Source organism: Pollicipes pollicipes, unplaced genomic scaffold (assembly GCF_011947565.3).
Source record: "Pollicipes pollicipes isolate AB1234 unplaced genomic scaffold, Ppol_2.1 Scaffold_4002;HRSCAF=4701_pilon_pilon_pilon, whole genome shotgun sequence".
Taxonomy (NCBI): Eukaryota; Metazoa; Arthropoda; class Thecostraca; order Pollicipedomorpha; family Pollicipedidae; genus Pollicipes; species Pollicipes pollicipes.
The window spans coordinates 2,073,897-2,098,015 of NW_023596420.1; the positions used below are offsets into that span (position 1 = coordinate 2,073,897).

The 24,119-nt window shown below is 50.0% G+C and overlaps 1 protein-coding gene across 1 annotated transcript; it reads right to left on the minus strand.

Moving 5' to 3' along the window:
• Window positions 1-1,167: 1,167 nt before the first annotated feature.
• On the minus strand, window positions 1,168-15,268 carry LOC119093381 (zinc finger protein GLIS2). Its single transcript, XM_037216337.1, has 5 exons — window positions 15,138-15,268; window positions 5,387-5,527; window positions 4,965-5,083; window positions 1,785-2,132; window positions 1,168-1,229 (listed from the first exon to the last, which is right to left on the minus strand). The coding sequence occupies exons 1-5, from the start codon at window positions 15,266-15,268 to the stop codon at window positions 1,168-1,170; spliced, it is 801 nt and encodes a 266-aa protein (XP_037072232.1).
• Between the last annotated feature and the right edge of the window lie 8,851 nt (window positions 15,269-24,119).

The following is a 24,119-nucleotide window of genomic DNA, read 5'->3' on the forward strand; positions in this document are numbered from 1 at the left end:
GCCAAAACCTTTGCATCGTCGTCGTCCGTCCTCGGCTGCTACTTTTGGTTCAGCGGGTACGCTAAAACGCTCACCGGCTCGCATGCTGGGGCGGGTGAGGAAGCTCGTGCGGCAATTCTGCATCGCAGGAACCGTACATCGCACCTTAAAAAAGGGCGTGAGCAACTGTCATCGTAATCATGACATCGACATTTATTTGGCGTCCGAGTGGACAAGCCGGTGGTGGCTAAAACAAGCCAGACATGCAATATACAAGTCACCGATAAAACCCAAGCGACGAATCCATGAAGACGAAACGTACAGAAACTTAAGCATTGGGCTTCGCGTCATGGATAAAGACCTCCCGAGGGAGTTGTGAAAGGCAAGCGAGACCGGGGGGGGGGGGGGGGCATAATGTCCCGGCTTCAGGCTGGATTCAGCACCATGAGTTCCCAGCCAAGCTTACAGCGCTTGTGAGCTCAGTCAGCAAAGCGCGGATCGAGGCCATTCCTGTATTGCAAAGGCAACCGAGGCTCATTTACGCATCACTCTCATCTTGCTCAACGTGCTATGGCTCTAAAACGGCGTAGCTTAAAAGAGAAACGAAAATAGTACAGGGAAAGAACACCACACTGATAATACAACATAAACACCAATATCATGTACCAATATAAGTTGTAAAGGTGCCGTAAATCAGCACAAAACATTGACCGTAGTCGCTAAGACCGAGCCGCCTGACGAATTCGCTGGATGTCCGGAGCCGACACTGGCCATCGCCAGGCGATCCCAGGTGAGACCGCTCGTAACGATCACTGCACCATGGCAGCGACACAGATCAGTACGTGCCAATCTTAATGAGTAACTGGTGAAGGCGGTGGCAGGCTCAGGAGTGCAGCAGGCTCGGGTGAGTAGCAGGCTCGGGTGGGTGACAGGTTCAGGAGCGTAACAGGCTCAGGAGGGTAGCAGGCTCGGGTGGGTGGCAGGCTCAGGAGGGTAGCAGGCTCGGGTGGATGGCAGGCTCGAGTGGGTGGCAGGCTCAAGAGGGTGGCAGGTTCAGGTCGGTGAAAGCCTCGGATCGGTGGCAGGCGTAGGTATATGGCAGGCTTACGGGGTGGCAGGCTTGGCTGGGTAGCAGGCTCGGGTGGGTGACAGCCTCAGGTCGGTGGCAGGCTCGGTTAGGTGACAGTCTCAGGTCGGTGGCAGGCTCAGGTCGAGTGGTGCCGGACACGGTGGTCGCTCTTCGCTCAGCACTGGACAGAACACAGTCGGCGCACCAAGTAAGCTGCTCACGTGCTGCATCCAGGGGTGCCAGAGCCAGCGGAGCTGCGGCTGCATCCTCCCGCACGCGCAGCTGCTGGGCTCGCACGCAAGTGGCGCCAGCATGGGAAGCCCGGCGGCTGACTCGCCGATGGCCGCTGTCAGCACCCTCCGTCTGCAGGAAACATTTTTGACCCCGCTGGACTCACTACCAGGCGACGAGGAGGTAGCCAGCGGAGGCTGGCAGTGACAGTTCGATGGGGAGGGCGACTGACAGCGGCCGTTTGAAGGGGAGGACGACTGATAGCGGCCGTTTGGCGGGGAACGCGGCTGATAGTCGCGGCTCAAAGCGGAGGACGGTTGGCAGTGACCGTTTGACGGGGAGGGCGACTGGCAGTGACCGTCTGACGAGAAGGACGGCTGGCAGTGCCCGTCTGACGGGGAGGGCGACTGGCAGTGACCGTCTGACGGGGAGGTCGACTGACGACCGTTCGGCAGGGAGGTCGGCCGACAGTGACCGTTTGACGGGGAGGTCGGCCGACAGTGACCGTTTGACGGGGAGGTCGCCTGACGACCGTTCGGCGGGGAGGTCGGCCGACAGTGACCGTTTGACGGGGAGGTCGACTGACGACCGTTCGGCAGGGAGGTCGGCCGACAGTGACCGTTTGACGGGGAGGTCGACTGACGACCGTTCGGCAGGGAGGTCGGCCGACAATGACCGTTCGCTTTCATGTGCTTGCGCAGAGAGCTGGGATCCGTGTAGGTCTTGGAGCAGCCTGGGAAGCGGCATCCGTAGGGCCGGTCCACCAGGTGCGTGCGGGTGTGCTTGAAGCGGTCCGATGAGTTGGAGTACGCTCTGTCGCAGCCCTCGTGCGTGCAGGCGTACGGCTTCTCACCTGAAAGTGCGCACCCTCTCAGTACCTAGGTCCAGATGCAGCAAGCTGATCGATGTCATTGAACATTTCAAACTGGGTTGCAGTTGATTGCTGAAAGAAGCCTTCCAGATTTTAATGGGTGTTTAAACTAAGATCACAGTTTAAAAGATTATTCAGTTGAGTTCTCAGCACTACGTATTTTGAGACTTAAACCCTCTGGTTTCTGAGCCTGACACCCGCAAACTTGTGCAGACTATTTCATGAGGACTATTTCAAGGTCACCTTAGCCTGCATGATGCCATAGAAACGTCGCAGGAGGCTCCCCCTCATTGACCTATGCTGTGCTCAAGGCCAGCAAAAATATGATCATCGAGTTATTCGCGTCTGACGTACGTAAGCACAATTTCTGTCACCAGCAGACTTCGATGGGCTCTAAACCGCCGTAATACGCTCAGTGCAATGGCGGGAAGCCGAGAGCTTGTTCAGAGGAAAGCCCAGCGATAATTGATGGAGGCAACTTGCTTTAAGTAACGATATCTCCTGCCTGAGAAACAGATGTGTGAAATTGACAACTTCCTAGCGCAGGTAAACAACTCGGCCGCGTCTACGCGTATCGACGTCTCCGCCTTCCAAAGCACACCATTCTGACACCATCCCACCTCGCTCCCTGAAACTGCCCAATGCGGATGAGGCGAGACGGTGGGCCGGTGGGCAGCAGCCGGCGCACAGTGGCGCCGCTCGCCACCCGCGGGTGCATCACCACCGAACATGCCCCTGGACCGTGCACCTGAACACGGATGGTGCCACTGCGGAGGTGTACTGCTCGTCCGCGGTCGCGGGTGCTGCGCGTCCAGCGCGGCCGAGCGGTGGGCAGACTCGCCCGAGATGCGCCGGACAGTTGGTGGCGGAGGATGAGATGGCGTCAGGGTGGTGTGTCAGTCTAGGGCGGACGTCGATCCGTGCAGGGCGTGACCGACCAAGATGCACCGGACAGTTGGTGACGGAGGATGAGATGGCGTCAGGGTGGTGTGTCAGTATGGGGCGGACGTTGATCCGTGCAGGGGCGTGACCGAACCGAGATGCACCGGACAGTTGGTGACAGAATGAGATGACGTCAGGGTGGTGTGTCAGATCCGTGCGGAGGCGCGACCGAGTCGCTGAACAACGGCGGGAAACGCCGGTTTGGGTCGCATCGGCTTTTAAAAAAAAAGGTAACTTGTCATGAGATACCTTGTAATCGTCTGCAAGTTGTACATCAATCAGAGCACATGGGGCAGACTGGCGATCTCCGGCTGGTCGTAAATACCAGTTGACGCGGCTTCGTGACCTGGTATTGACTTGTGCACCTTATCTGACACTGCTGCCATGCACTGCGCACCCATGCGCGTGACACGCCGTCGGGCGGGGTCAATAATGCCGCACTGCCGGTGGATACCGTCGGCCAGACGCACCAGCAGCGTCAGCCGCACTTCTCGCGGCCCACGCGTGCAGCCTCCAGCATCTTCCCGGCAGAGTTAGTAAAGCTGAGAGCCCTCTAGCAGCTCGTCCACCTGCTCAGCCCCCTCATGTGGCCATCGCAGTCCAGCAGCCCGGCCACATCTGCGACTCCGTCATCTGGCCGTCGCGGTCCAGCAGCCCGGCCACATCTGCGACCCCGTCATCTGGCCGTCGTGGTCCAGCAGCCCGGCTACCCCCGCGACCTCGTCATCTGGCTATCGCAGTCCAGCAGCCTGGCTACCCCCGCGACCCTGTCATCTGGCTATCCCAGTCCAGCATCCCGGCTACACCCGCGACCCTGTCATCTGGCCATCCCAGTCCGGCAGGCTGTCGCCACCCAGCTGACCGGGCGCTCCCACATCTGTCCACAGCTGAGACGCCTCCAATGGCTTTAATTCAATGGCCATGACTTACAGGGAAGCAGGACTGTCCAGGCGATGCGTGGCGCTCCTCACTTCAGCAAATTTTTGCTTATCTGATAGTCTTGTACTATTCTAGACAATGCGCCAACTCAGTAGACCATCTCGACATCATTTTGGAGAACGAAGATCTACATGATAAGGATATAATATATGCTGGAAAGACGCGGTCGAATGTGAAATACGGGTCTATAAAACGGTAGAATGAAGGATATTAGAGCAGTTATGTAGACGAAAAGTGTGGGGGTAATTTTTGCTACCAGCTTCACATTCGTCGTCTGTCTCGTTCAAACCGACGCAGTACTGCTCATTCCAAATAGTGTTTCATTTGCTGCCAACCCAGCTGACAGCGATCAACTCATCCGGGTCTTTTTGCAGTCTTTATGAAAGTGGTCAGTATCTGTTCAGCTACTGCATTACGAGAACGCGGTTTTCTAGCTAGACTCAATTCTCCCTTATAAAGAAATCCGTGGCGATACTCCAGAGACTAAATGACGATCTCGGACATCACTTGGCAGTTTAAACCGTAGATATAGATAATGAATGAACTGGAGACGCACAAGATCCCACTTGTACTCTTCATGTTATGCGAGAAAAGCCCAAAACGTGGCGGCTTAACGCCACAATTTTCGTGTTCAAGCATGATTTTAAACGGTCACATTATGTCACGCAGTTCATGTCATACACAATTATTTCCGAGCAGCGACCGCGGTAGGTCCAACTTTGGAGACCGGACCTGGGTACTTGTATTAACCAGCAATATGCAATGGCTTCATGCTAGCCTCAACATACACTCATCAGCCATGCTTGTGATAAAAGCGAGATGAAGTTGGTGGGCTATCCTTCTGATCACCGGCAGCGTTGTCGCCGCCAGGTGACGGAATTGGCTGGCAGGCCCCGAGCCCAGCACGCATGTCATGAGAACGAAGGTACGTACCGCTGTGTGAGCGCTTGTGAATTTTCAGATTCTCCTGCCTGCTGAAGCCCTTCCCACAATCCAGGCAGACGTGGGGGCGTTCTTTGGTGTGTGTTCGGATGTGCACAAACATTTTATATCTGGAAAAGGTTAGACGCAGTGCTTCAACACGACCGACCCGCGTTAGGAGTACTGTCTCGGGACAGCTACAAATATGTCGTGCAAACAGAATCCCCCGTGAAAGCAAATACAGAAACGACGCACGACCAGTCCACTGCTACTGAATCAACAGTCTCAGCACCTTTAACAAAGTCATATGAGGCCCTTGTGCGTGTTTTGTACCCGGATGCAAAAGTCGTAGTTTCAGAACATTATCTAAATGAACCCTGGACAGAATGGTTCCGGGCCGTTCAGGGAGACGCGCCATCTGTATGCTGACTGACCTGGCATTGAAACCCTGCCTCTTCCGAGAGCAGCCTTGCCACAGGCAGCGGTAGGTGTTGCTGGCCAGCTGCACGTGCTCCGCGGTCACGTGATCCACGAGATGCTGCTGAGAGGGCAATACCCGATGGCATTTCTCCCACCTGTCGGCAAGAGATATACGTTCTATCGCAGTATGTATCTAACTTTATGGCTAAATACATAGTCCCAATAGTTCAGTATCTGCCACATGTGGTGCATGCATTGCATTGCTGCCGATTGGCCGGTAATTTTGATCTGGGTCTGGTGTCGGAACACAATTGTTAAGCGCAACTAGGTCGTGGTATCAACAGTTGCAATATACATAATCGTCATCAAAAATGCCCAACAACACTCAATGGTACTCAATAACTCATAATGAACAGTTCACATCGACCAGTAGGGTATCGGATCGATGCTAAAAGCAATCTGCTTTGATTAGATGCCTAAAATTTGCTGTGCAAATAACGGTAGGATGAGTTTTTTTTTGCAATTGTGGTGTTGCAAGTGCACGTGCTATCAATAAGATCATCGAATGCTTACTTAATTCTAAGTCGCTATTGCACGCCTGAGGTGATGGTAATTTCCGTTAAATAGATGTATTTCATATCATTTAAGACAGTTTGATTTCGTGAGAGCTAGTTCTTCATCGGCATTTAAGTCCTGAATGACCAGCTCACAAAATAAGTTTGGGTTAAATGCGCAAGATTGCTTATTATCAACACGCGCTGGGGTAGGGGGTCAAATCGCTCCCCAGAAAGTTTTTCCGCAATGGTTTTCGAACAGCTCGGCGCAGCTGCGCCGATTTTGCATAGCTGTATGCAATCAAATAGCGGAATCGTCCGGTATAAAACATTTAGACGCATCTTGTAAGGTCACTGACCTAGGGCAGGTCAAAGTCAGACCATAGTTTCAGCAAAGGCAATCTCTAGGGAATAGTTGAATCAGATCCAACAGCGGAGTGTGTACGACAAAGTCATACATCTCTGAGATAGTTTCTTAGGCAACAAAATAATTAAATGAACAAATTGCATTGACCTCAAGGTCATTTATGAGCGTCAGACCGACCGAGGTCACTGAGCCTCATTTATTACTCTATAAATCAGCCTCATTTTATTACTCTAAGGCTCGCTGTATGGAGCGGTCTCTGGTGCTCATTTCGAATTTATTGATAACAGGAAACACATAATACACCTTCCATATACTTCTTAAAGGTCAGACCAGGTCACTGACCTAGAAGGACCCACGCCAACATCTTGTTCTTAGGAACATACTGCCTAGCGCAATCTGTCGCTTATCAAAATGCAAAGCTCAAAGCGGACTGGTGTGATTTTGGTCACCATGACCTTCAAAAGCTCAAACAAGGTCACCGACCTTAGATGAGCATGCGACTTGTTGCTTAGAACAAGTTAACTAGGTTCCAGGGGCTCCTGGAAACCAATCTGAAAATTAATCTTGTTTGTCCTTGTTTGGCCCAAGATCATGAACCAGGAACCTCAAACCCTGAATCTAAGTGAGTTCACGTACAGCTCAAGGACAGCCTGTGAATTTAGTGTCTTTAGCTCCCTTAGTTTCTGAGATCTCAGGGGGGTAAAATTAATCCCCCACCCGAGCAAAGGATATCTAACCGCCCACCCGGGCGTGTGCCTAAATGGTAGCAGCATCTGCTGTACACGGAGGAGCACTTTTCCCTTGAAGTCTGAAAGTCTGGTTAAATGTGCAATCGTTGAACTTCCGATGGCCTCGCGACCAGAGCCAGCTGTTGGAGCCCGGTTTATTTTCGCATAGATCAAGCAAGAAAAAGTGACTAAGTTTTACACTTTGCTTCGTGCGTTTCTAGTGCAGCATCATGTTCAATAACCGTGGAAAATTGAGAGAAGTAGCAGCCCCCTCTTTCTTAACTCTCGCTTTATCTCGCAGCCTCGTGACACCCCACTGATCCGAGGCCACATGCATGAGCCATGAGTGGGATGAGTGTCCACTTGGTGGAGTTTCGCACAAGTGTCGAATACATGTCCCGTATGGTTGCCGGACATTCCGATCTGATTTGTTTAGGTTCATCGGCACATGTGAAGCATTTTCTTGATGACTTGATGCGCCACTGTGCGTAATGTGTATGTGTGTGTGTGTGTGTGTGTGTGTGTGTGTGTGTGTGTGTGTGTGTGTGTGTGTGTGTGTGTGTGTGTGTGTGTGTGTGTGTGTGTGTGTGTGTGTGTGTGTGTGTGTGTGTGTGTGTGTGTGTGTGTGTGTGTGTGTGTGTGTGTGTGTGTGTGTGTGTGTGTGTGTATTGAGGAACATATTTACTTAACAGAGAAATAGGGTTATATAAGACAGTAATGTTAGTTTTGTTCCTCGGAGAAAACCAGGAGAATAGACATATAGTTGGGTTCATATTTCGGCAATATGCCTTCATCGAAACGATAGCTGAAGTGAATTAAAAATTGCTCGCCGATGATCCCACTCGATTTTCAGCTTTGTTGTTTGTTGTAAAAGCAAGCCAAATTTTTTTACAGGACACCAACATTCAGGGGATCAAACAAAGAGGGACCGCCAGTAATCACCACAGTACAGTGTCTATCCAAGGATCAGAAGGCGCGAACATACGTGTACATGCAAAAGAATTCAGGCAAATAGGCATCACGCACACGTTTCATTCAAACAGCAAGCGAGTGGAAGTAAACAGGCATCATACGTCGACGCATCAATTATACAAGCAAACGATTTCGATTGAACAGGCATCGCGTATCACGCGTCAGGCATCACTTACTTGTGCAAACGATTTTAAGCTAGCTCACATCACACGTAAAGCCTCATATCACGTTCGCATAATCGGCCATGATGAGCCCTGTATGTTAAGATTTGGTCGCCGACTTTTTCTTATAAGAACGGATTCACTTATTTTCCTGTCTGGGTGGTCCTGTGCTCTGTAGATGACTTTGAGCTCTAAAAGGGGCATAGGGTTCATACTTCCCTCGATTTCGACCTGAGCGTGTGTTGCCTAAAAAGGGTCACCGAAAGGGATGTTCCCTGTTTTGTTTTTAGCGCTTCGGGGGTGTTCATTATATCTCAAACGAGTAGAGCGCATGGACTCGCCGACAAAGACTGTGTCCCTCCCATGTTTTTTCACGCAGTTTACACTTGATTTCGTAAACCACGCCTTCTTGCGCGAAAACCCCTTGAAAGTCCAAAGCTGCATAAATGACATCTGTTGCCACCCGGGCACTTAGGCTTCGAGATGGCAGATTTCACTGGAGACATTTTAAGCTTATTGTCGTTTTTCCAACCTATACGTACGCCCAGTTTTGATTTTTTTACAATGTGTTTGATTTTCCAAAGAAAATGCTCATCTTTGTAAGGTAGTGTTAAGAATCCGTTTTTAAGAAAACATTGTGGCCTCGGTAGGGAAGACGCAGAAGATCGCAACAAAGATCAGCCTCATCGACGTCGCATCCCAAATCTGTCGTTTACATTTCCAGACATCGGTAAGAACTTCCGGAACCTTCCAGTGATGAAGTAGAAGTCAGCCTACAGAAATTGAAGGATGACGTACTGCGCACGTTAAAAAACCATACAGTAGGCAAACTGAATGTCACTGCAGATCAGCGCAAGGCCTTTAGCAAAAATGATGATATCATACTTAAACAGATCGATAAGTGTAACGGTTTTGTAATCTTAGACAGGCTAGCTTATGATAACAAGGCTGAGGCTATACTTAACGACAGCGACAGCTATGAAAAACTGAATATGAACCCGGTCCGTCAGGTAGAGTTAAAACAAAAAGAACATTAAACAGCACAGTTAGCGGAAAACGTTCGGACAAAACCATCAAAAATTTGATGCCTTAACAAAGTAGAACTCCTGTATTTTATAGGCTTTCTCAAGATCACAGACCTGCGGTGCCCCTTAGATCTGTCATATCTGCGTGCGGTGGTCCTACAGAAAGACTTCGTGTCTTTTAGAAAAAAAAATACATAACCAGCTCCTGAGGCTTGTTCTCACTCATCTGTGGGACACCAGAGCCTTTAAAAAAGGCTTCTTATCATTCGCAAACAGAAGGGTTACCAGCAACAGCATTTTCTTCAGTGTAGATGTCAATTTATATGGCAACATACCAGTCAATGAGGCTATCGCTGCCGTGAAAGCCAAGGTAGACAAGCATTTCCATGAAATTGATGCTTTCGGTCTGCCAAAAGAGGATGCCTGCGGTCTTTAAGAGCAGTGTCTCCTGGATAATGTTTTGTCGTTCGGAGATGACCTCTACCGACAAAAATGGGAATAGCAATGGGGAACCCATGCGCTCCTCCTCTGGCGATAATATTTTTAGACCAATTTGAAACGAAGGCTCTGGCCACCAGCCCATTAAACCCAACTTTCTTAGCTAGACATATCGATGATTATTCTGTGGTCTGGACGCACGGACAGCGTGCCCTTGAAGAGTTTTTAGAGTTCATGAACAACCAGCATCCAAATAAAACTTTTATGATGGAGCATTCAGGGGGCGGAAAGGAGGTCCAATATTTGGATACGCTAGTGACGGTGGAAAGGAGGAATAACGGCACAACGTTGGAAACAGAGCTCTTTATTAAGCCCACCAACTCTGGTATCATTTTGCACTGTGCATCTACGCGTTTAACTTCCACTAAGCACAACATAATTTGTTACATGTTCCAGAGGGCTCTAAATAACTTATCAAGTGGTGAAATGGAAAGAAAGAACGTAAACAAGATATGGTCTTTGCTGTTGGGCAGCGAATATTCTCCGCAACTTTTAGGAAGAATGTTGGAGGAAGTAAAAAGGTCTAGGGCGCGTAGGGGGATGAGTGGCAGGTGGTGGGAACACGTCCTACCGGAAGACGGATTCTTAATGCTACCTTACATAGATGAGCATTTGCTTTGGAAAATCAAACCCATTGTAAAAAATAAAAACTACGCATACGCATAGGTTGGAAAAACTACAATAAGCTTAAAAAGTCTCCGGTGAAATCTTCCATATCGAAGCCTAAGTGCCCGGGTGGCAACAGATGTCATTTATGCAGCTCTGGGGTTTCAAGGGGTTTGCGCGCAAAAAGACGTGGTTTACGAAATCAGGTGTAAACTGCGTGAAAAACATGGGAGGGACATAGTCTATGTCGGGAAGTCCATGCACCCTAGGGTTTGAGATATAACGAACACCAGCGAAACGCTACATACAAGACAGGGAATACCCCTTTCGGTGACCATTTTTTGGCAACACGCGCTTAAGCTGAAACCGAGGGAAGTATGGACACTATGCCCCTTTTAGAGCTCAAAGTCATCCACAGAGACAGGACCACCCAGACAGGAAAATAAATGAATCTATTGTTATAAAAAGTTGGCGACCAAATCTTAACGTACAGGGCTCATCATGGCCGATTATGCGAACGCGATATGTGCCTTCATGTGTGATGTATGCCTATTTGCTTGAGTTATTTTGCATGTACACGTATGTTCGCGCATTCTACTTCTTAGCTAGACACTGTAACGTGGCAATTACTGGCGGTCGCTCTTCGTTTAATTCCCTAAATGTTGATGTCCTATAAAAAATGTGGCTTGCTTTAAAAAAACTGAAAAATCGAGTAGGATCATCGCCAAGCAATTTTGAATTCACTTTAGCTATTGTTTTGGTGCAGGCATGTTGCCGGAATACTAACCCAATTATATCTCTATTCTCCAGGTTTTTCTCCAAGGAATAAGGCTAATACTACTGTCTGTACTTCAATATCTTCAAATGTGGGGTATTCCCGTTAACTATGATTGATTGCTTTCTATGTCACTGGTGATATCTCTTGAAAAATATAGTTAGTAAAGGGGTAGGTTGTTGACATCGCCTTTCTCCGAGCTAGTTGGCTGCAGTGTGTAAAATGTTCGCACAAAGAACTATATTGTCGCGTAGAACGTTAAACGTCGAGGCGGAAGCCCAGCTTGGGTAGAGGGCTGAAGTTATACTGAACGCAGCCGTGACGTAGCGGAACGCGTGGTGGCAGGTGCGCCTTCCAGAATGAGGGTTTGGATATGGCTCTTCAAAGAGGACCATTTGGCCTTTGGTTTGCTAGCATCAGCCTGGTCACAGGACAGCCGAAGTCGTGAAGTCGCATGGTGCGACAAAAGTCCTTTCGTGCTATTTCGATAACGGACCGGGGCAACATCGATCCGTTCAAAATGCATTCTAAAGCTAGGATGTTGCGCTCGGAGCGCTGGCAATAGAGAACGCTCAGCACGGAATCAGATTAAAAATCCGTCTCAGAGAAATGAGCGTCCTCTGTATTGTTCATTTTGTAGCTGAACTGGACCTATAATCTGGACTAACGATGCCATGTCAAACGATTGTTTTACCCAATTTTGTTTTCTCATGAAGAGTTGCCATAAAACACTTGGTTTTCAACTTCAAGTAAAACAATGCCAGGTTCGTAGCCCACCATGGGTGGAGGGACCAAATTTCTCTTGCCATAAGAGACCATGTAGCGGGTGAATTAGTAGCGTTAAGGTCATATTTGGTTTGTGGATGAAAAGCGTATGGGCTCACGTTTGACAGGCAAAACAAAAAACCGTAAGTGTTAAATGGCTCACCGTTAACGTCTGAAGCTACCCAGGAATTAACGAATTAGTTTTGAGGTTGCAGGCTCAAGTAACCCCGCTGCACTCTCCATGGCGACGCCACTATGAGGAAGGAACAAAGGTAGTCTTCTGATGTGTCAGCTTTTCCCGATGCTTTTGTAATATTCCGCACAAAAAATATTGGGGAGAGGGAAATCAACATTCGAGGGGAAGGGGGGGGGGGCACTCAAGATTGGGAGGCGTGGGCACACACAAAAGAATGCAAACAGACATGCTGATCCCGCCTGTTGGGTTTTTTAGTATTTCCGTTTTGGTACCAAGTAAGGTCCTTGTCCATTTACACGCGCTCGGGTGAGGGCCAAGTTGACCCCGAATTTTTTCAGAATGGTTTCCGAACGGCGCGGCGCGCTGCGCCAATGTTGCGCAGCTGTAGGCAATTGAATAGCGGATCGTTTGGGGCCAAAAATTTAGATGTGCCTTGTAAGGTCGCTGGCCTACGGTAGATCAACGGTAGGCCATGGATTCTGCGCGAAGTCAATTTCCAGGAAATTGCTTTATCTGATGCAACGACGGAGCGTTCGACGAAGTCATACATCCCTCAGATACTTTCTTAGGCAATGCAATAATTGAACGAACAAATTCTGTTGACCCAAGGTCAGTTTTGAAGGCCAGACCAAGGTCAAAACCAATATGTTTTATCACTCTAGGGCTTGCTGTATGGAGTAGTTTCTGGTGCTCATTTGGAATTTGTTGATAATGGAATCGCATTCTACATCTTCCATGGGCTTCTCAAAGGTCAAAATAGGTCACCGATCTAAATTGACACAGGTCAACATTTTGTTTTTTGGAACATACTGCCAAGCGTAATCTTTGTTGCTTATTCCCACGCAAAGCCCAAAGCAGTCTAGCATGATTTTGGTCACCAGGATCTTCAAAGGGTCAAAAAAGGTCACTGACCTTAAATGAAAGTGTGACCTTTTGCTTAAAACAGGTATCAAAGTTCTGGGAGCACTTCTGACACCAGTCTGGAGATTGACCTTCTTGACCTTATTTGACCCGTAGGCCATGACCTAGAAACCTAAAACTTTGACCTAAGGGAGTTCAGGTATAGGCAACACACCCTGTAAATTTGGTTTCTCTAACTCTCTTAGTTCCTGCCATCTTAGGGGAACTAAGAGACCCGGATCTTCACTCGGGTGGGGGTCAAACTGACCCCTCACCCGAGCGAAGGATATCAAACCGGCCATCCGTGTGCGTGTTAGACCAGACAGGGACCGGCTGGCTGGTGTCCGAGCGTCACTTAGGCAGAGTGCATAAGTGATGCGCTTCGCACCCAGGTCAATGAGTGGTACTCGCCGCAGCGATCACGTTTCATCCGTTCTGGAAGCGCTCGGCTGGCGTAGCGTCGCAGATCTTGTACAGCACCGGGACTGCCTGAAGGTGTGCCGGGCACCGCACGCCCCCGAATCCGCGCGGAACCGGCTACCTGCGGCGGCCGCCCCCCCCCCCCCCTCGCGTCGGGCGTTCTTGGTTGTTTTAAACAGCTTACTCATCGACTGAAACTGCTTCCACCTGCGCGCATGTGTGTATCTCTGTGCACTGTGCGTGATTTTTTCTTGTGCGACAAGGTGCACAACAACCACCACGTGGACGAGGCTGCAGTGAGATGAAGGTAAATATCAATGTAAATGGCTGTGGGCACTTTCAATGGCCAGGGCTTAAAGCAAATGCTCCACTGTTGAAGATTTGGAGGCAGTGCAAATGGCTGCTCTAGAAAACAAAATTTCCGTATTGAATAAACATGTCCCCCAGCACGTCACCTTTTAATAACGCCACGGAACCTTTTTATGACGTCAGAGTCACTGCCGGACTGACTGTGATAGAGTTGTCATTGTAGCGCATGGCTAACTCATTTGTAGTACTTCATCTCGCTATAAGGTGACTTGCTTATTTAGGCGTGTTATATAACCCAACTTTCGAAATGTGCGCGTGTTTCGACCCGTCATGGTGATTTTTAGACGTTTTCGTGTGATAATACTTTTTTTTACTTGCATTTGCATCCCCTCATTTTTGGATACGACGTTATTCTTAAGTCATCTGATTCCCGGCACGTTCCATACAAGTCACGATTTTTAACTTTCCGTTCACATGTACGACGCTTTGTCAACATTTGTGCCAACGAGTATGATTTCTGGACTTAACGTGAGTGGGGTGTATTTGGAAAAGCCCGCGAAAGGATCGCGCGCGACGGAATAAGATGGACAAAAAATGACGCCACAGGAAAGGGATATCTGCTTCGATCCCATGCCGATCAAACAGTCCCAGCCCAGGCCATATTGGTTTCATTCGTACGAAGCTTGTGTAAGCCATCTGATCTCCGTTCTCTGTCAACCACTGACGGCGGCGGCGGTTGGTGGAAGGTGGTCGGTTGCTGATCATGGCATTCTTAATCAAATGACGTCGGTTTTACGCAGCGCGCGATGGAAAAAATGGGAGAAAAGTTATCCTCAGAGTCAGAAATTGGGATATTTCACGCCTTAAAGAGGTTTGACAATGCGTTCTTGTGTGGCACACTCCGGCCAACTCATCCAAAAGGCAAACGTGAAAAGTTTTCTTTACAATAACGGATTTGACAACGAGATGGAAGAAATGATAAATAATAATGGATGTTGCTGAACGCCACACAGAGTCTAGCAGCACAGTTTTAAGATGGCAGCAGGCATTTGTTTCGTTGTGTGTACTTAATCACGACTTTAACAACTCCAATCTCTTCAAATCAGACAGCTAAGCATGAACCAGACGGCCTAGCGACCAATGGCTCGGCTAAACGTCAATGTATGCATACAGGTCAAAGGTGACGACCGGGTCAGCGACGGTCAGTTCTTCACCGTTATCCTAGCCAAAGCCCCTGCAGTTCAAAACCTCAAGCAACTCTGATCGTTAAACGGATCAGTCATACCAGAAAGCCTTCTGAAGTCAATGATATCTAGAACGGTACAAGTCGTGGCTAAATAGAGCGAAAATTTAGATGTCAGAATCGCACAGATGAGGTTTGAGCAATCGCACTTCATCGCCCAACTCATGTTGATCGCCGAAACAGTGAGCGGACGATCGTTCCACTTGGACTGCGCGAAGCGGCTGCGGGCCGGTGGCCGCCACTCACCCACAGGCGTATCGAAGGCCGTTCTGATGGCTGGCGCCGTCTGCGTCGGTCCCGGACCGCTCCATGGCCCCGTCTGCGCCGGTCTCGGGCCGCTCCATGGCCCCGTCTGCGCCGGTCTCGGACCGCTCCATGGCCCCGTCTGCACCAGTCCCGGGCCGCTCAATGGCCCCGTCTGCGCCGGTCTCGGGCCGCTCCATGGCCCTGTCTGCACCAGTCCCGGGCCGCTCCATGTCCGGTCCGGTGTAAGGCCCGGCCACGTCTGTGTGTATGTGTGTGTGCATGTGTATGCCGGCCGGAGCCGGTCGCCGCGAGGTGGCGCCCCCCGCCAGGCGACCAGTGGGGGCGGGAAAGCACCCCCTGCGCCGCCGCCTGTCCGGGGGGCCTGCCCACCTATCGCTGATATGGAGATGTATTTGCTTCTAACGAGTTTAAATGTGCTCGGGCGGCGCGGCCTGACCGCGCCGGTCGGTGGGAGGGCGTGCGGTCGACACGCATGTGGATGCCGGTCAGGGGTCCCGGGAGGTGCACACAGACACACCGCTGACCGCACCGCGGCCAGGAGTTAGGGCGGCACCACCGGGGGGGGGGGGGGGGGGGGCGCCACCAGTCATTGATGTGGAGGACGAGGTTGTAAAACCATCACGACACATCATGACGCTGTCCTGCAACGCGCCTTGATACCAAACGTGTTTAGGTGCGCGGTGAGCAGAAAAGGTACGCATTTTTTTCCTGTGGACTCTGGAGACCGGCCTGACGGGGCCCGCGGCACGGGGTCCCTGTCTCATTAGCACTACTGATGTGTTGGTGTGTTGATGAGGCATCGGAAGTAAGCGTGAGCATATGCGTGCGCGCGGGTGTGTGCGCGTACTTGTGGGTGTGCGTGTGAAAATGGAGGGAGAGAGAGAGAGAGAGAGAGAGAGAGAGAGAGAGAGAGAGAGAGAGAGAGAGAGAGAGAGAGAGAGAGAGAGAGAGAGAGAGAGAGAAACATGTGCTCGCAGAGCACCCACAGGGAGTTCGATGATCCGTGAAGTAAAGTGACGGGATTTGACGTTCATGCATTTCATTGCTTAAAATAACTTTGAAGGCGTTTGTGTATGTTGTCTTTCGTAGTCTATCGATGCACCACGCTCATGCTTGCGAGTTGGTCGACTAAGACCACAGGAATGCGCGTGGAGAAAACGATTAACATCTTTCAAAGCCCACTGTGCATCCCTGCATCAGGTTTGCATGTTTACAGCAACAATACTGGTCCACGTGCAGCGTGTATCAGCCGATGTAGTGAACAATGCACTTTTCATGCGAGTGACGTTTGTTTAACATTAAGAAAACGTTTAAATGCAATAAGAAAAATTGTTAACACGATGAAACACGAAAGAGTTAGAAGAATATCATTTTCTTGTTGAGCAGACTGGGAATGATTACGTTGGTTCCATGCAGAGGTTACACCATTTTGAGTTTGGCGATGACCGGCTGCAGACAGCACCGGCTTCACTTCGTCTTTCGTGTCGGCACTGCACGCCACATGTTCGGAGAGCGACGACCGCACGTTGTAGTCAGGTTACCTTGCCTCCGCCCCCCTCTGTGCTGGCGCTCTGCGGGGGGGCTAGAGTCTCACTCCAAGTGGGGGCCTGATTATGGACGGCCGGGCGCGGCTCCGCAGGGGCGCACCCAGCCGACGCGACACCGGCCGATGGGAGGCGACTGACGCTGCGGCCCGGGCGGCCCGCCCCCACCGTCGCTGCCGCCCCCGCTCCGCCGACGGCCGGCGACACGCGGCCACCGGTGACAGCGTGCTCACAGCTCCGAGCGCCAGACGCAGATGGCAGTAACGCCAGATGGTGATAACACCGGCTCCGTGCCGGCAGATCGACGGGACCTGCTCGCTGTTTTGCCCTTGGCATCGACACGGCGCGCTCAGCGTCCACGTCGTCAAGATGCAACATCGGCAACGAGCCCACAAAGCTGGAAATGTGATGTTTGTACTTCCTAGCTTGATACATGACTGGTCAGCTCATGAGCTCATAAAAGTGCATAGTCCTCAGCGGCTCACAATAGGAGATAAGAGAAGAATCTGTGAAAGAAGTGGAACATGTTGAAAGAGAGTCGCCCAAATTGCGTAATGATTTGAGATGAGCTACCATGCACTCTGCAATACAATGCCGTGTACAGGCCCCAGTGTTAGAAATGTAACGCTGAACACAAACAGATATGTGCAATTTGCGCTGCAAGTTAGGTAAAACATGGACAACGCACAGATACCTGTGTTACTTAAGTCACTACAGACGCATTTGACTAACCTTCAGCACACGGCATACTGTAACACACACGCACGCACATACGCACACACACACACACACACACACACACACACACACACACACACACACACACAATCACACACACACGCGCGCGCACGCACCTACATATGCACGCACGCATGCACGCCCCCCCCCCCCCCCCCCCACACACACACCTGTCAGTGACCTCGTCATCACAGCGCCCGCGACAGCAACGCAAACGAAGCAACAATGGAGCCGAGCGCAGCTGCGGCGGCGGCGGCGGCGGCGGCCGACACCAGTGTAGGCAGGCACGCGCCGGCCGGCCGGGGCCGCCGCGGCCCAGCTGCGTGTCGCCTTGACATGTGATGCCGGCGACGGACGGGGCGACGCGACGCAGCTCGCGGCCGATCTCGGACGTGCGAGCGCCGCCTGGCTTGGCAGTGCGAGCGGAGGACGCCGGCGGGGACGGGCTGGCAACGGCGGCCGAGCCCGCCGGCTATTTGTGGTCAGTCGGGTGCATCTGGTCCATTGGCGGCGTGCTGACCGGAGGAAGCCGCGGGTGGCTCGGCAGCGGGTGACGCGTGACCGCCGGCCAGGGAAGTGGCGGACTGCTGAACAGCACGGACGCAGCCGAAGGTGGATCGGCCGTCGGCAGTGTGAAGCCATCAAGAGATACTCGACATTTTCATAATTCTAGGCGTCAGTTTTGTACGTACTAGTCGGCGAGTGACAACACCTGATATGGATGCATCTGGACATCGACCAGGTTTGGAGCACCCATCACACCGCACCTCCGCAGTTCAGCAGCAGTGAGCAGTCAGGACATTAGGACAGGACAGGACACATGTGACGCAAGAGACCTAACTCGGCTGATCGCCAGACGTCTGATGACCTGAGGCATGTCCCAGGAAGACGAACCCCAGCAGGACTGGGCCGAGCGGTGCCTGGAGCAGTTCCGCGCCGAGGCCGTCTCCTCGCTGGAGGCGCTCCTACAGGAAGACGGACAAGACATGCTGCCGGCAAATGATGAAACAGGCATCGGCCGTACATCACAGTTTGGGATGGGAGGTAAGGCGGTTCTCGATGGTCCCCTTTGTCCATCTCGCGTATACTGTATTGGCCCTCAGTGCCTCATAATGAGTTTGCGGTTTTGGATAGTACTCGTGGTGGAGGCGGCGTACCTTCTGTATTTGGAGTCAGCCTCTTTGCCGCTCGCCTGACCATCTTACCCTTGGCCACCCGACTGATGGCTGCACCAGGCCTCGCTCACCAGCTTCATCTCTTATCGCAGGAGGTGTGAGAGCCTGCGACACTAATAAGTATATATGTCTGGGGAACCCTGTGACCAATTCCCAACGTTTTTATTGGTCTTCCAGTACAAAGTCCGAATTTCCAGAAGAAAAACACCACAAAAGGCAATGAGAGCCGCACAAAACGCGCACACACACACACACACACACACACACACACACACACACACACACACACACACACACACACACACACACACACACACACACACACACACACACACACACACACACACACACACACACACACACACACACACACACACACACACACACATATATATATATATATATATATATATATATATATATATATATATATATATACACTCCCGCTTCCTCCCCCGCCCCTTCTCCCAACTCATTTTAGAGTTGATCCTGTTTACAGATGTTACGCACGCGGTCACCCTGGCAATCATTCAAGCCGTTTTTGCACACAAACAGCCTCAGGCGGTGATGGATGTTGGCTTTTTGTCCTACTTTCGTATGGTGCTGCTTCTGCTGTACCCGGTTCATATTTCATCGCTGAACAGTTCCAGCTAGAGAACATTAAAATTGGATAACTTCTTGAATATTTTTGTTGACAATCGTTGATCCTCTTTATCGTGCAGGGGTAGTTCGAAGCTTCATCATAGGAAACACCCTGGTAAACATGGCTGTCTTCCTGTTGGCGTGCCGGTGTCTAATAAGTTTGAGTCTCAGTTCCATGACAAATTTAACACGCAACACAACTGGCCACACACCGGGTTGGACGAGAGGGATCCATTTTGTGTTGAATAGTAATAAGGAGTTTGGCTACAGCACACAACTTCCAGGCCATCTATCTTGTATAGCTTAGGCCATCAAGTTTCAGGACATATCTGCTCCACTTAAAACTGGCTCCACCAGGCCAACTCGTATTCCAGACCGCAACACTGCATTTCCCCTCATCTTCACCTTCGTCGCTGTTTCACTTCTCGACGTCCTTGAGGTATGCACTGATATTTGCTGCGCTCGAACTGACCTGTAAGGGCTACCGCCGGTGCCTGGGTCTGTTCATGCCCAGCTCGACGATGATGGTGATGAGTGGATCGCGGGTCACCACCAAATGGTGGAACTGGCTCACTACCAGTCGTGTTTGTTTCTTGCGTCCTGCGCCTTCTCTCTGTACATGTCATTGGGCATAGACCATAATGCGATCACGCCCACTCCATGAGCCAGTACTTTGTGTACAAAGGAAATAATCTGGTAGCCGCTTCCACGATGGATAAATGCACTGAACTTTTAAAAAAAAATATTTGTAATGTTTCCGCGAGGTTTTAGGGCGCATGATTTACTCTGACAAGGAAATGATTGTTTTCGTGGAATTTTATTAGCATTCAGTAGCCAAGCCACGTGTTTTCAACAAAGAATAAGTATATTATGCGACACGATACTCAATGGCCATTTGTCTTCAGTCCATATCCTAGGTGCACCCAAATCCTATGACAGCAACGGGCCTGGCACTGAGCCGTGTGGATCGGTCCAGACCGTTGGACGCCAATTGCGCCATTTATGTTAAAATTGGTGCTGTGTTGAGCGAGGCGGCCTTTGGGGGTCGTTTAATCCAAGGCTCATTCATCATGAACCATGCTTAGTATGTAAGCTCACTAAGTACGGCATGCCCATGAACAGGACGTGGCAGGGATAGATAAGTTAGTCTTGTCGCATCTGCGTCAGGCATCCCGCCAAATGTTTTCAAAAAAGCTTCGGTAGGAAGAGATTTGGCATGATGCCTGCCGATGAAAACGCGTTATTGCTTTTCGCCAACCAACTGCAGTGTTATCAATTTGTAAAGCTTAAAAGAACACGTGTTTTAAGTTCTGCAAAACATTCTTATCTAAAATTGTGTAAAAAAGTCGTGTTGTTAGAAAATAAGCGCGGTATTTTTTAAGCCTCATATCATCATCCATCGTGAATACGGCTAATTCGTGTCACTGCCAGAGTGACATGAACGGCTTAACCTTCTCCATTGCATGTTGAGCGTAATTTTACGTGTCAATAGGTGCTGATGAAAGCCGACCAGACAGGATAACGGCCAATCTTTCAAGAAACGTCGGAATCACACCTGTCACTTCTCTGAATTTGCTGACACTTCGGAATTGACACCTCGGAATGCACAACGCGCCGTGTTGGCGTCGGTCGGTGTCGTCTTCCCTTGATCTTGGCTGATCAGAAATTTAGCTCATCTTTTCTTTTAAGCGCTGTTACGCCATTTTCTTCCGTTTTTGACCACCGTTTTGTGTATGGAAGCCGACGCCCTGGTCCCAACTGGCCACCCGCATGACACGCGAATGGCGCGCTCGGAAACAGGACTCCAGAAGCGCATCGTTGAGGGACCAAATTGGTATAGCTCTGTGCGTGTGAAGAGAGCTGATAACGCACCCAGGTCATTGACTTTCCTCACTGAAGCTCTGCACACAGTGCAAGGCGCTCTGCTCCTGGCGTCTGTCACAGAAGAGGTGAGTTGACTGGGCAGCTGCCGTCCAGCCGTCGCGCCGCTCGGTGTCCGATCGGCCGGCCGGCGGAATGCGGGATTACCAAATCAATATGTTTTTTCGGCGTTGTTTTACAGGTATCACTATTTTTGGGCATTGTGCATTACACACTCGCAAGTACCCCGGATACAGCCAAAAATGGCCACTGACACTTTTTAGTTTCCATATCTTGGATGTCAAGTGCCACGCATGTGTATCAAAATCATATATAAATGTCAGCAATCGATAAAGCACGCTCTGGCGATCCTTTCATGCCATCACATTTTTGACTTGGAGCACTCATCATTCATGAATGCACGACAAACATCCTGTCTATCTATGGCAGAATAAAGGCGTCAAGTAACAATCAAACGGTTTAATCTTCATACGCATACAAAACCAACACATAGGGGCTCAATCAAAATCACGCTCGCAATTCATTCCTGAGGCCAATTCGCATAGTCCGATCAGTTCGGAGGTAAGCAACAAAAGCAGAAAGGTTCCCGGAATTGAAGCTTCGGAGACATTTAAGCAAGAATTAGGCCACTGTGCGGCGTCTCTGGTATTTCGCAGCCTGCGACCACGTAGGGCTTTACATGTAATCCCTTTGATATCATATTACGTAACCATCGGACCAGAGAAAAATTGGATAGCACTGAATGGCCCTGGTCACCTCCACCATCACATGGCTGTGTGGATATTTTCCACATTGATAATGAAGTCCGGGTAGCGCAAAACACCTCAGAAGTTTAGACAATCACTGAATAAATTTAGAAGCCCCTAACATAGGTAGCATCGTTCTACAGCTGTGCAGTGCTGGTAAGGTAAGAGCGTGTTATTTCGTTTGGGCTCATATCGAGGTATGTTTCTAGCATGCCTCGATGCGAGCAGAGATTAGAGATTAATTAAGTTATGCCAGATCTTGCCAGGACCATGCCAGGTCGTGACCCGGCCACATAACTGGGCATGGTCTTTTACCCTTCTGGTTCACATTTTACATAGCAGCCAGCGTATTGGCGGGAAATGTGTCACTTACGCCGTCTTAATTATCACCGGACGAAACTTGGCTCGACGCTTATGGGATGGCCTGGGGTGATCTTGGAGGATGTCTTGGTATGGTATGACCAACCTCGACTGGTAAATAGGCAATCCAAACAATGGATTACATGGAAGCGATCTAAAACAAGGAATAAAATAGTAAATTACTGCATGTGGATCCGAAATCGCGCACAAAACTTAGCCGAAGATGTCATAACTCAGCTATCTGACGGGACATCGAATAAGCGCTTAGTCCAGGATGTATCGACTTCATACCTTGGCGAAAATTTCATAAATCGACCTGGCATAGGTCGGAAATCACTCTCGAATCTTGGAGCGCGTCACAGATTAACACTGTCTTGGGCAATCTTCTACTTACGCGGTCTACACTGGCCCGCAACATCGCCTTAGCTGCTGTATTCACCGTATAGTTATGGGGCCCGGGCCATTGACAATAAAAGAAGAAAAAGAACACTTGATCGGCGACAAACTCTGCCTTATTCACAAACACACCCCACAAGGTCACGCCAGGATCCAGGAGGTCCCAGGCAAAGATGAGGAATGCGCTACGAGAATCTGTAGCTGCTGCTTGCAGACTTTCTCACGTGAGAGCTTCTGCCGGGGGCCACCGCAAGGAACGCTGTTCGCTATCCCTTTTGCTGCCCCTATTCACCATCCACTATCCAGCCTCATGAATAAAGTCCCGCGTGCGCCTCTGACTATCCAAAATTGATTTAAACACGCGTATTTAACTCGTTCCCCTGTTAGGCCCGAGGAGGTTGCTTTCGCCAGAGATCAAAGTCCTGTCAAAATCCCCGAGACTTAGGGCTCACAGCCCAATGGCTCAGGTGTGTGTGCTGTGGAATAAAAGTACGTAAACACGTATGCTGCGAAATGGAAGTACTCAGGCTTGGGCTCGGACTCTATGTCCTAGAACTCCGGCTAAAGTATTGTAAAACGCGATGGACTCGAACCCCAAAGCAGATTCAGACTTCAACACAGTTTTTTTTTTACACAGACCTGCGTTTGACGAAGGATTTTCCTACCGTCGCGGTCCTCTAAACTCCGCTTCTCGTAGCAAGAAGACATGGGACGCGGTCTACAGTCCATTACACCGCGCTCCAGTTTCCTGTAGAGCTATATATGTGGTGCGCTTTTGTGTTGTAGCATCACTCTGACACTGCTAATGCGCTGCTCATTTTGAAGCAGAGTATGTGACATACTCCATTTGCTGAACATGGAAACAGTAGGCACATTCAGCGCTTTCGTAACTAGCCCAAGAACACATAGAAATTAGACATGTACCCGGAATCACCGGCCAACATCGACACGAGAATATTAATTTTTTACTGAGGATAAAGTGAACAATCACTTTTGTGTAAACGGCCGTGTCGCTATGTAATCGGTCACTCGCGCCGCAGTGCAAATCATGGATTCACAGGTTTAGAGCCTTGTTGATTATTTGCATTTGATTGAGGTAGCCAGACCAGATCAGCATCAAAATCAAATGCACGTTGTAGTAGCTCTATTAAACTGCCAGCCACTCAATAAATGCAACAGCTTCGGTTAAAGGGTCTGCTCCTGATTTGCATGGTGTTTTGAAATGGGATAGCCATTTTCGAGATGATTTCCTGCAGTTCACAGTTACGCCTATTTCAAGACTTCAAAACCTCTCGTTTCTGAACTAGACTCACGAGAACTTGTGCAGAGTATTTCGCGCCGCCTAATTCAGTGTGATTCAGAGATATATGGCGTCATAGAAATGTCTCTTGAATTCCGCTTTCTCAATGCCATATCGTGTTCAAGGTCAAGAAAAATTAATCATTGATTCATTTGTGTTTGCGAGTAGGTCAGCACGCA

Coding starts and splice junctions, on each gene's coding strand:
- LOC119093381 (XM_037216337.1), bottom strand. CDS start 15,268: ATGGAGCGGTCCGAGACCGGCGCAGACGGGGCCATGGAGCGGCCCGAG. Junction 5,528..15,137: donor GGCCTTCGATACGCCTGTGG/GTGAGTGGCGGC, acceptor TCTTGCCGACAG/GTGGGAGAAATGCCATCGGG. Junction 5,084..5,386: donor AGGCAGGGTTTCAATGCCAG/GTCAGTCAGCAT, acceptor AACCTTTTCCAG/ATATAAAATGTTTGTGCACA.